This window comes from Pipistrellus kuhlii, unplaced genomic scaffold (assembly GCF_014108245.1).
Source record: "Pipistrellus kuhlii isolate mPipKuh1 unplaced genomic scaffold, mPipKuh1.p scaffold_m20_p_8, whole genome shotgun sequence".
NCBI lineage: Eukaryota > Metazoa > Chordata > Mammalia > Chiroptera > Vespertilionidae > Pipistrellus > Pipistrellus kuhlii.
The window spans coordinates 47,681,687-47,695,011 of record NW_023425584.1 but is presented as its reverse complement, the minus strand read 5'-3'; the positions used below and the strand labels follow the sequence as shown (position 1 = coordinate 47,695,011).

Below are 13,325 nucleotides of genomic sequence, written 5' to 3'. Positions count from 1 at the left end.
TCTCTGTGCTGCTGCAGGATGGCTCTCCGGAATCTTTTTAAAAAAGAGGCCGACAGGGAAAACTTTTTTGTTTTACTTTATTTTTAGATATAATTCCTATTTTGAGGTCAATCTAATTTCCCGTGGAATTATGAAGCAATATATGTAAAGGAATGACTTTGGTTTTAGAAATTTCATTTGGAACATTGGAGTGACTTATGTACAGTTCTAGTCAGCTTAGTTTCCTCAGTGATTCAACTTTAATCTTACAGGAATGCTTGTGGGCAATCTATAAATATTTTTTACAATTGTAATCTTTTCAGGAGTATATCTGTGAATAATAATGATTGTGTGTTTTTAAAATCCCTGGAAAGGTAATCCAAGGCTACCACATATTTGCAAGTGTGCTTTTTGCACAAAGGCAAAAAAACATAATGATTCTGAATTTGTTCAGATTCACCAATAGGTTGGAGTTTACAGGATTGAGACACAATTTATAAACACATGATGTTTTGATTCAAATTTATGATTGATGACAGTGGGATTTATAAGACTGATTCACAAAGGATTAATACACTTTTTTTTTCTTTAGCACAAATAGGTCAGATGCCACTTCAGGGGAAAGGGTAGCTTTAACACACTAACAACTAATAAACTAATACTGTTTGAGTGACAGGGATGACTAGTATTAATGCATTTTCAACAGAAAAAGGTACTCATAGAAAACAAAAGCATAGCAATCCACTCTTTCTTAGTGTTGCTGGTAAATCATGGCTGGAAACATTGCTAGAAAGTGTATGGAACTTATTGAGTCATTTTTTTTTCTTTATTGATTAAGGTATGTATCCTTATTCCCCGATTCCCCCTCCCCCCACTCATGACCTCAACTCCCTGGTGTCTGTGTCCATTGGTCAGGCTTAAATGCATGCATAGAAGTCCTTTGGTTGATCTCTTCCCCTTATTCCCACCCTCCCATACCTTCCCCTCTGAGGTTTGATGCTCTGATGGATGCTTCTTTGTCTCTCGATCTGTTTTTGTTCATCAGTTTATGTTGTTCATTATATTTCACAAATGAGTGAGCTCATGTGATATTTATCTTTCTCTGCCTTGCTTATTTTGCTTAGCATAATGCTCTCCAGGTCCATTCATGCTGTTGCAAATGGTACGAACTCCTTCTTTTTTCACCGCAGTGTAGTATTCCATTTAATTCACTCATTCTTGATTTTTTCTTATAAGCCTCCTGCTTGTTTTTCTTCTGAGTGAAAAACCTTGCCATTTTCATATTCTATCAGCTTATATTATCTTTTTTCCGTAAGTTAAGAAACCTTGCTTTCTCTGTATTTACTTTTTAATTCTTTTGTGAGAAAAGTTTTTAATGGTAATCCATACTCATTTCTTCTGAAAGCACTGAGCACATTGCTACTATATGTTGTTGTCTTTTGTCTTATATATCGATATAAAATCTAGTGATTTAACCAAAGGGTATGTCCGTTTCTAACATGTGCTAAGTTTTGGGGAAGATTTTTTTTTGTTGCTTTTCTCATATACATATTCTTTAATTAATGCAACTACTTTAATAGCTAATATACATTAACTTTTGCATTTCAAGTTTTAAATGTAGTTAATCATATTTTAAAGGAAAAACAAAATGTCCCTGTATTGGTTTGCCATTTGAAAGGATGTCATGAGACATTTTTCTAATGCAGCTTATGATGTTTTTCTCTCTTTGAAGGACTTTTTGAAGATGTCTATGATAACTTGTATGCTCTGGCCTGTTACTTCAATAATTCTGAAGACAAGTGGGTAAGGAACCACTTCTACAAAAGATGTTATGAGATTGCTCAAATGATCAAAATTGACGGTGGGAAGAAAGAAGCTGAGGCACATGGACACATGGGACTTCTCTTTGAGGAAGATGGTGAGTGGCCATCAGCCTGGATGCTTTGGGTGCCTTGGAGGATCCAGAGTCCAGGCAATCAGAAGGCATGTGGGGGTTGACAAAAAGCCCTTTATAAAAGGCTTTATAAAAATGTAAGTTATTGAGATTCAAAAGCAAAGGCATGACTTATGGACTCACCTTCAGTGTTGCTTGCGTCTTACCTCTGCCCCAGCAGCATCACAAAGAGAAAGCTTCCCCCACCCCCAATGCATCCTTCATTCACAAACATGCTGCACCATTTTGAATTGTTTTTCCTTTCTTAGTGCTCTCTTTGTTCATTTTAATTTGATTTCTCATGTGTGAAAATGGGGATTTTTCCAAGTGCCCCTATACAAAAAACAAAGAATATCTAAAAAACTCAGATATGACTCATCATGATTTTATAGCAATTTCTGAAAGAAATGTTCTTTTTAAAAATAACTTCATAGCTAGCAATGTTATCTTAAGGCAAGCCAAAGTCTAAAACAACAAAATATTGTCAGAAACATATTTTGTATGGTGGTTTAATAAGGACTGCAAGTAGAAATTTAAGAGTTACAATTATTTATGTAAGGATAGTGGGTAGAAAATATATCTGAAGATAAAAATATGTTATGTTTTTTAATCTGTAAAAATGGGGTAAGTTCTTATTTAAATAAAGTAAGATTCAAAGTGATATTTTTGCTTAAGCTTTTAAAAATTACTATTTCCATTTCACAAGTGAGATAAATACTTTTTTTAAAGCTTTTAAAGAGTATCTTCATTTTGAGGATGAGGAAACTGTGGCACAATGAGGGAAAGCTAGTTAGTGCTAACTGGTATTAATTAGTCAGCTAGCTTCAGAGCCTGTTGCAAGTAGCCCCTGCTCCACACAAACACATAATTGCTTTACTTTTATAATGAGCTAATTCTAAAAGTTCCTGAAGATCATATGCTAAAGTATAATGCTGCACTTTGCTGTCAACTATAGGAACCCCCCAAATGAATAAAATAAAAATTGCTTTTTGGTTTGTTTTTATAATTGAAGCCATAAAATTCTGTCACCTATGATGACAAATCAAATAATGAAACTGTCAATTTCGGATCCCAAAACAAGTCACAAGAGATATAAGAAATAATATCAGAAAATAAGGGGTAAGTAAGATAGGGCTATATTATGAAAATTTAAAAAAGTGGACTGATAAGATTCAGATAGCTACCAATAAGTATATTCTGAATTTTTCTAAAAAATTTATTTCTGATTTTTAATATTTGATTTGATTTCTCAAAAAAAAATGTTTATTGTGGTAAAAAAAAAAACAAACACACACAAAAAAAACAACCAACTATATAACAAAATTGGCCATCTGAATTATTTCTAAGTTCAATGGTGTTAAATATATTCACATTATCATATAAACAAACTTCAGAACTTTTCATCTTGCAAAATTAAAAGTAATTTATTTAAAAAATAAAAAAATTAACCTTTTAATGTATTTCTTCTATTGGAGAATTTATTCATTGCTTCATTCATTCATTCATTCATTCATTTACTCATTCAACAAATATTGAAGCGCCTAGTAATCTTGATCAGTAACCATGGCACCCTGGTTGCCCACATCATTTTAGTGGCTGAGAGTGAGGATGCATTTGGGAAATGTGATCAGGGTGAGGTTGCCCTGAGAGCAGGTTGTTGGCTGGCTTACATTTAGATGCCCCATCATGTAATAGGATTCCATAGTAAATAGAAAATTTTGACTATAAACTTATCTTCAGGTTGTGTTGTTTTGTTTTGCAACTACTTTTTTTCAGATCTGAATTATTTTTCTTTGGCCTTAATCAGTTCATAGGCCCTGAGAAGCATGCCTTGACTGCCTGATGGGTAAAGTGGCTGAGTTGGTATTGATGGAAATTCTAGAGACTGCCTTTGGTTATGTACTGTACCCAGCAATGGTGTAATTATTGGTGTAGCTTTTATATTGGGGTAGAATTTTCATGAAGGGGGTAAAGTAGAGATATCAAAAATATGTGGCTGGAGTGGAATGGGGACTCACCTTGCTGTAGGGTTCCCACTGAGGTGACAATGGTGTAGCTTCCGCATATCTGACCTGATTGGTTTGGACAAGCTAATGGAGGTCCCACAGCAACAGCTACGGGGCAGCTGTGCTCAGGGACAGGTGGCAGCACCCTGATTCCAGCGGTGCCCATTCAGGTTAAAGCAGGGTACCAGCCGGCAGATGGCAAAAGGCGGATTGTCAGGGCCCAACCGAGCAGGCTGCAGCCCAAGGCATGGCTCCAGCACCCTCAGGGAACCAGAGAGCAAACGAATTTGAGCAGAGGCCATTGTCACAGGGTCTGGGCACCTGAGTACCATTAGGGCCAGTGTTTAGCCAGTGGCACATATGGGAGCAGAGCCTCACCCAGAGCCCCCTGGCCAGATTAAGCACAGCAGACAGGTTCTAACCCCCAGTGCTGCTAAAGAGAGGCCTCTTGTACAGTGTGCCTGATCTCCATTGGCTCAAGGGCCGGCAGTTTCATTCTTCAGGTCAGGTATTTTGAATGTAGCTGGAGCGGTAGACATGGACTGGTCATGGGCTGCCAAACACTTGTGCAAATCTGTGGTTGTATCTTCAGTCAGAATTGTGAACTATTTGTAAGGACTTTTTCATGCAAACAGGACAGAGAGACAGAGAGCATTCATCCCATGTCTAGAGCATTGGGGAAAGCTCTCAGACACTGATCAATAGGAGATATGCCCATTGAGAGGGTTAGTGGGCCAGGTGTCAGACCTGGGGAGAGAGAGGGCTTTTTAAAAGACATGATTAGGAAAGCACTGGGTCCTTCTCGGGCAAGGACAATGAAAACACCATGATATAGTACAACCTTAGCTTCGATCCTTTCCTGCCAGGTCAGCTTTAGAGATCAGATGCAGCCCCAAGCCCGTCCCTGACATGATCAAGGAACTGGGTACAGGCCTTGCAGCTTTATTGGGAGCTGAGGAGCTAGAGAAGTGTTGACCACATCAGTGTTTATAGTTGAGCAAGTACCAGAACCTTTTTCTCTGCCTCTTCCAATGATTTAGAATCTGCGTTCAAACTTTGCTTTTGACCAAATTAATGGACTTACTACTAGGGACCAGCTGGTTTCCGTGGAGCCCTGCAGAAGGCCAGTCTCTTTTGTAGGAGACCAGCATGGAGGGTCATCAGACTTGGACAAATTAACCTTTAATTTTCTGCCTGCTTTTTGTGCTGTCACTCCTCCCCCAATTCCAATGGATAGCTTCTAATTATCATCTCTCACTCTGGTATCAACCTCTTCTATTCCAACTCATATGGGCTTTGAGTCTGGACTTGCCTGTGGGAGATCAGGAGGAGGATTAGAAATAGATGTTGGGTGATATCATGGAAGATGAGCAGGGGGAGCCATTATTGGAACAGCTTAGGGAGTGCACACCATCTATATCAGAAAGCCATTACTGTGCATTACCAAAGCCCAGGGATTGATTAAGGCAAACCAGGATCTACAGCATTGATCTCAAGTTCTCCTTGCGACTGAGGCAAGATAGCATTATCTTGGTTAGCTTGCTCAGGTCTTACTGGTAGAATTAGTGTTGACCCAGACAGATTCTAAATAGTGTCAGTGTGGTTTGCCAGGGCCCAGCGGGCACCAGTAGAGGGTAGTGTTTGGAGACACACTGGACTGACTCTTGGTCACTAACTGGCAATCCTGAAGGCTGGTCACAGCACCACCAGCAGACTCTTCCTCTCCATTCTTGGCCTTTAATCTACCTCCAGTCCCTCGACTTGTTACCAGGAGGCCGTGGCCTGGCCCTGGATGGACACCCAGCTTGCTGGGACAGCGGGCATGCTAACCAGGTAATTGGTCAGAAGCGCTCACAGCAGGCCTGCTGGAGCAGCACTGCTTAAGGACGGCTCCCAGAGACAGGAGCGGCAGCAGGAGTGCTGGTCCCCCACTGCCCTTTCATTGGATGCTGTATGTTCAGGGAAGTATCGTCCAACTCCTGGTGTGATCAGGTTCCAGACGGAATAGCAATATGATGTGGCAGAGCCTTGATAACCAGCCATATTCTGCCAGCTCAGCATCTAGGCTTTGAGGTCACAGACTCCCTCCCATGCACGATCTACAGAGGGGGTGGAGGAAAAGCATGGGGGCTGAGGGCTGTGCCTGGGGTTGTAGCCATAGAATATTGCATAAAATAGCAAGATTTCTCACGCAGGCATTCACTGTCAGGGGAGCATCAACCTCTCCCCTGTCAGGAGAGAGGGAATGGGGCCCAAGCCTTGCAATAGGTCAGGATTGATTTCCTTAAAAGCAATGAGCCTAACTGGTTTCCATGGAACTTTCTTAGAGTCCATCTTATTTTCTAGGAAACCAGCCTGCAGGGGATCAGTGCTGGACGAGTTAACCCTTACCTCTTAAATCTTTAAGTTCTAAAGAGATTATGGGCACAGATGTCATGATCTTTATGAATTAGGACAAAGCTAGGACCATGAGCAAGACTCTGAGCTTCAAAAGGAGCCCACCCCTGACCCCCCTCCCCCTCCATGTCTAGATGTTTTCAAGAACTGATCAAGGTAGAAGAGAACCAGTGAGTTAAAGCAAGAGAGGATCAAACTGCTGTCCTGGAAGAATGCCCAGTAGACAGTGGACTTGAATGAGGTGCTGTTCCTACAAATGCTCCCCCTCCCAATTCTAGGTAGAAGCAGGGGATTCTACCAGCTCCAATGGCCAGTGAACAGAGCCAGGGCAGACTGTCCACCCTGCTTGCCTTTAAATACCAGGACTAAATAGGATGCTTCTCATCAAGGGGTGTAGGGGATGTAAGGAAAACAAAGCATTCCTCTTGCAACAGCTCTCGCAGCAACCAATTCAACTCCTCCAAGCCCAAGCCCTACATGTGTGGGGGGGATAGCATTTTCCTTGTTCAGCAATCTGGGTGTTAGGCTGATTGGTGGCACAGCCAAAAAGACCAGCTCTTATTTTTTCAAATGGAGGCCTCCTGCCGTGAAGCCTCTTAGCACTGTCCTCTTACACAGCCTGATCCTTTTGCTCTGTCCCCTCTCTGCCTGGACCTCAGATTTGCCATGGGCGTAAGCCCCATGTGCTTCACACTGTGACCCTGTCTGTGATTCTAGTTCTCTGTTTGCTTGGTGGAGGAAGAGGACCTTTTCGGCAGCCCGCAGACTCCTGTCATGGGATCACACTCTTTCGCTTTGCTTCTCCAGGTTTGGTGCTGACAGCACTTAGTAACTGCACTGCCAGTCAGGACAAGTGTTGTAACACTACTGGCACTTCCTATTTACTCATTTGAGAGAGAATTTCCAATCACATTTGTTATGGGTTGATTTGCGGACCCCAAAAAGATGTTGAATTCTGAACCTCCAATATTTGTAGGAGATCGAGATACGATGAGGTCATTAAGGCGGACCCTAATGGCTGGTGTCCTCCTGGGAAGGAGGAGATTGGGCAGAGAGACAGATGTTTGCAGAGGGAAAGTAATGTGAAGACACGGAGAACATCATCTACAAGCCAAGGGACCCTCGAAGCTACCAAGACCCAGAGGGTGGCACTGAGTGGGTTCTCCCTACAGCCCAGCCAGAAGCAGCCCAGGTGACCTCCTGGTTCAGACTTACAGCCTCCAGAGATGAGAAAGAATGAACTCTGCTGATGCCACCCAGTCTGTGGTACTTTGTAGGGGCAGCCCCAGGAAACTAACACAGTATTGGAAATGGTGTCAGTAATTTTTCCTAACTTAAAAAGAAAAGATGTCACTTCGAGGGCAATAGGGAATTACAATAATGGTAGAGTGATGTGAGGATGTGTGACGAATGTCATGTTCCTTCATTTCAAGCTCTGACAGTTAAGACATTTGTGGTTGGTGGTGATCAACTGGATACTATCTAAAATAATATGAGGAGATGTTTCTGTATTCTCCTAACATCTCCCATAAACAATCTTCCCCAACAGTTTTGGCTTTTTTTTTTTTTTACCTTATTCCCTATTCCATTATAAACATGACTTCATTTAGTAAATATGTTTCTTCATTGGTATTTTAAACGAAATTTATCATCAGAGTATTCAGTTCTCACAAAAAAAAGGTTAAAATACAACAATATCATCAAAGATTTTAATATCATCAAAGATGCCCCATCAAAATTGATAGAAATTTCAGGGTAATTTCTTATTTGTCATGGAATAATGTTTGCCAGTTTATTAGAAAAACAGCCTTAATAACTAAAGGAAATGCAAAGGATATATCAGTTTTTAGTGTGGTGTTTTATTTTCTCTTTCATTTTATTAAAAATTAATAGAGATGTAAGCGCTGTTGAGGGGATTTAAAACCCATCAAATGCACAACATCTCATCTCCACCGAAGTGCCTCTGGAGAAGCATGCTGAGGATATGGAAGGAAGGCAGGTGCATTCTGCATATGTGCCCTTTCACACCAAAGAACTGGTTACCTTATGTATGCGTTGCTTTTTAATTAGGGGAAAAGCTAGCTAATTTTTTTTTAAAAAAAAAAATCCATTGGATTAAAAAGCATAGGAAAGGGCAGAAGGTTTTTGAAGTTAGTAAGAAATAATAGATGGGAGTGGCCAGGGAGAGGTCGGGGGAGGGGGGGGGGGAAGATGAGACTTATGTAATACTTTAAGCAATGCAGAATTCAAATTAAAAAATGCAAAAAGAAATTATAGTGACGATTCAAGAACTATTATAGATCCAATCCCATTATTAATGAAGTAGAAGAGTGGGGGCGATGTGAATTGTTAATTGGTTTTCAGATAGCAAGGGAAGCTCAAAGCTACAGGAGTATTAGAAATATGGGTCACAGCTTTAAGAAAAGCACTCACAAGAATTAAATTAGTGTTAGCTGATAAATGCTGAATGATTATCTTTGTTTAGATGCTTAACCTAACGGCATTGAAGCACAAGCATGCAGGTGAAGTCTAGCAGAGGAGAAACTATTAGGTGGGTCAATGAACTTGGGTTCTCTTGACATTGTCATTGGCTAGTAACTGTGTGGATCTTACTCTCCTCGTCTCTGACGTGAGGGAGTGTGAACACATGCACTTTGCTCTTAGTTCACATCCAGCTCTGATTTCCCAGGGTTGCTTAAATGTCTATTGAAAAATCAGTCTTTTAAAGCTCTGTCAACTTCTTTACTTATTAGGGAAAGAAAAATATCAGTTTATAAAAAGCAGAGACAGAGCCTAAAATTAACTTCTTTGTACCACTCTTCATTATTTCAAAATAATAATAAATCAATTCTAGCTCTTCAGAGAATTATTTTGATGATTAAATGAGATAAGCGAAATGCCTGGTGTCCTGCTTGGCACATGTGGCACGTAGGCCTACATAAACGCTGCTTTCTGTTTTCACATGTTCTCTCTCGCAGGTGTGCAGGTTACTTAAGTAGACAGCGAGTCAGTTTCCCATGAAAGCTCAGCATCAGACCAACAGGCCGCAGCTGTGGCGAGCCCCCAGTTAAAACTGCAAAAAGTCTTCAGAGAGGCCAGCAATGGCAGTGAATGATCTGCATTGGGGACCCCCTCACCTGCTCCAGCTGGGAATGGCTGCTGTTCTTCCTCTTGGTGCCTCCCTTTATCTCCTCTCTCTTCCTTTGAGCTAAGACCTTGCATCTCAGTCCTCCCATCTTCTGCTCCACTGTCCTCTCATCTTCTGCTCCACTGTTGATGCCTCCACAGGAGAGGGCAGGCCTTACTCTATGAATAACTTCCCCGTTGCCTTTCCAAATGGTAAGATCCCATTTCTGCACACAGTAGGTACATATTTTCTTGGTTTCTGCTTGTCCCTATTGTTCCATTTGGATACTAGACTCCTGCAGACACTTTGAAGGGGCAGTAGCTTGGGTGGAGAATAGAAGAAGACAAGAACTATTCTCTGGTGATTCATTTTTCACAGGTTTTCATGATTCCTAAGTTGATGCGCGAAAAGAGAGGCTATAAGGATGGCACTAAAGGTCAGGAGAAATCCCTCTCTGTGGAATAACAGCTGGGTGTGGAATTTGAAAATTGTGAAATAGTTCTCAATTGTTTAAAACTGGACTGGAAACAATGTTGTTCAATTCTTTTAGATGAATGAATTTCAGAGCCCTATTAGATCTTAGAACTCATCTAGTCTAGACCCTAATTTGCTAATGAGGAAGCTGAAACAGAGTAATTAAACATTTTGCCATAGCCACATAGTTTGTTAGTAGCAGGTGCATGACCCAATCCAGAGCTCCATACCCCTGTCAGCTTGCTTTTCCTTCTCTGTGAAATGCGCAACACAAACACACATAGACTATCTTAATATTGCATGGTTCTCCAAACTGACTTACAGTATCATTTAGATGGACTTAGAGCAAATCAGATGTATCTGCAATATACACACACAGGCAGTCACACACAGGTGTATGATGCAACGTGTGAAGTGCTTTTTCTCACGCATGGTGTAGGTGATGTTATTCCCCATTGCAGATTTGCAGGAAACAGGGTTCTGAGAGCTTAAATGAGAACTAAAACATAGCAGAGCCCAGACTGTATCTTAGTCTGCTGTTCTTTCACTTCCTGGAACCACTTCTCTGCACAAAGGTTTGCTCAGCAGAGAGACCTCATAGAGCTGACCTTCTGGATTTACCTATGTTTATTAAAACTATAATAATAAAAGGCTCTGGAATAAAATGAACCCTGAGAAAATTATAAATAAATAAATAAATGTCTCCTTTTTGACGTCCTTTATCATTTGCCAGCTTCACCAACCATCTGCCTTCATGGTTCTTTCCCCACTGCCACCCCATGATCCCCATGCAGTGTTCAGTGAGAATCTCTTCCCGTCTGTGGGTACTAGTGATCTGATCCCCTTGTGATGTAATATTTACTGCTGTTTCAGCCTGTCCAGGTTGTGCATAGACAGGCTGGCTCCCTAAGAAAACGAAGTCCAGGAAGGCTAGCACAGTAGAGAGGCCTTTTCATGCAGAGCAGATTGGAAGAGAATGTGATCAGCAAACTGAGTGAGGGGGGAAGGCAGGTTTAGGTGGCTCTGCAATCAGGCTTTTGTCACGTGTTGACATCTGCCTGTGAATTAGGCTGCTCAATAATTGTGGGTAAGATAACCTAGAATGGGGGAACTAGAATCAGGGGAAGACCAAGGAGGCATTGAGGCTGGCAAGGAGAGTGGGCTGGTATGTTGGCTAAATAGATGGAAAGGAAGGATGACTCCAGACATGGCAGTGGAAGAAACAGCATCGGTATTCACATAGAGGGTAGGGGAATGGAGAAAGGGAAAATATAACTTTATATGCAGCATATATGACAAAGAACAAGTATCTATATTCTATATAAAGTATATATCAATTGGTAAGAAAAAATGTTAAAATGACTGTAATTTTATGGAAAGAAGATAAAAAGAGACAATTTGTCAAAAAGGAAATATGATATGTAATGAATGTACTAGTTTAGGGAAATAACAAACTTCTACAAAAATCAGTTTGAATCATGGTGAAATGCCATTTAACACTTCTTAAAATGCAAAAAAAAAATTAAGGTTTCTTAAAATAATACAGGTATCGCTGGTGATAATTTGAATCATTTAAATGGTTTTGGGAAGAAATACAGCAATGCATAGCAAGTATAAAATTTTCAATACATCAATTGATTAATTTCACTTTTAGAAAGTAGTTCTAATAAAATAATTTAGATTAGCTGAAAGTTACATTAATCTCTTTACAACAGTTTAAAAATTCTGTATGAATTTAGAAAGGGGAATGATACTTGACCAAAATTTTAAAGTGCTTTTTAAGCTTCCCTCCTCCCATAGTGTTTTACTCATGCTGATAAAATACGTTTTGCCAGTAAAATATATTACACTTTTGCTAAATACTTTCAAAATTCTTTGTATTTTGGGTCAGTGTTAGGGTGTCTGCTCCACAGGATTTACCTGGGACTGAGCAGGCTCCCATGACTGGATTAGGTGTTGGAACCAGCAAGTCCCGGGCAAACCTGAATAAAATGGTCAGCCTAATGTAGGGAACATTAACATTTGATTTTGTCTCTCTAAACCTAGCATTTTATTCATGCTCCAAACAGTGGTAAGACAAAAAGTCTTTGTTTTTTGCTATTAATAGATTTTTTACACGCATAAAGTGATTATTTTCAGTTTTAAATAACTCTTATTTATTTTAATTTTATTGAATCTATTGAGGTGATATTAATAAGAGTATATGGGTTTCAAGTGTATAATTCTATAATACATCATTTGTATATTGTATTGTGCATTTACCATCCCAAGTCCAGTCTCTTTCTGTCACAGTTTTCCCCTTTACCCTCCTCTACCTCCCTCTACCCTCCTTTTCCCTCTAGTAATCACCTTGCTGCCTTTTTGTTGTTTGGGGGTTTGTTTGTTTTTGATTAATCCCTTCACCCAACTCCCCATCCCCTCCCCCCTGACAGCTGTCAGTCTGTTCTGTACCTATGGAATCACTCTTATTTTCTGTTTAAGTAGCTTTCATATTTTAAAATTTGTAACCATGATGCCTCCATTGCATACAGAATGCCACAAAAGAAAACAGCACTAGAACCAACCAAGGCAAACTCATTCAGTGTTTACCTTGAAAACATATTTCCTGGTGGGCACTGTGGATATTTGGGTTACATCTCCAACAAAACTTTCCTCGAATGGTTGCTGCTGAATCATGATCCAACTCTCTGAGGCTCTCCTGCCAGGTCCCACAGCCCCAGTGTCCTTCCCCGTCTGCTCACACCTCTAGTACAACTGCCCAAGTTCATGGGAACATGTTTCCCTCTTAATAGTTAAAAACATAAATTATATTTGTTTATTTCCCCCCTCACTTTTAAACTGCTTCTAAATTTGCATTTTAAAGGTCCCTTTGGAGGGAACTTTTCCAAAAAGATTCTCTGAAAGAGTAAACACATTAATCCATTCATGTTTTCTAGAAACAATATGAAATAAAGCCAAAGAGTGTCTAAGAATGAGCCCTGATTGCTCTAACATACCCACCCGTAGTAAGGCGCTGGGGCTGATGCCTGTGGGAAGCATCTGCTTTTTCAAGTCTGCATGATTGCCTGGCTTGCCTCTTTGATGATTCTCACCAGATTAAATTCCAAGAATGGATTCAAAAAGTGGGCACTAGCATACGTTTTCTAAGGTGCACCTGACTGGATCAGTATTAGAAACTGATCACTTTACATTGGAATAAAAGTGAATTTAATATTAAAAAGTTATTTTTTTGCCCTGGGCAGTTTTGCTCAGGGATTAGAGGATCGGCCTTGGGACCCAGGGGTCATAGGTTCATTTCTGGTCAAGGGCACATACCCAGGTGGCAGGTTCCCCAGCCCAGTAGGGGCAGGTGAGGGAGGCAACCAACTAAGGTCTCTTTCTCTCACATCAATGTCTCTCTCTCTCCCTC

The 13,325-nt window shown here is 40.5% G+C and overlaps 1 protein-coding gene across 1 annotated transcript in view; it reads left to right on the top strand.

The window, feature by feature from the left end:
* Positions 1-13,325, top strand: part of TTC29 (tetratricopeptide repeat domain 29) — a 148,037-nt gene that overhangs the window by 35,901 nt on the left and 98,811 nt on the right. The window contains exon 5 of the mRNA XM_045576686.1: positions 1,712-1,897. Coding sequence (XP_045432642.1) covers positions 1,712-1,897 — 186 coding nt within the window. The remainder of the gene's footprint in view (positions 1-1,711; positions 1,898-13,325) is intronic.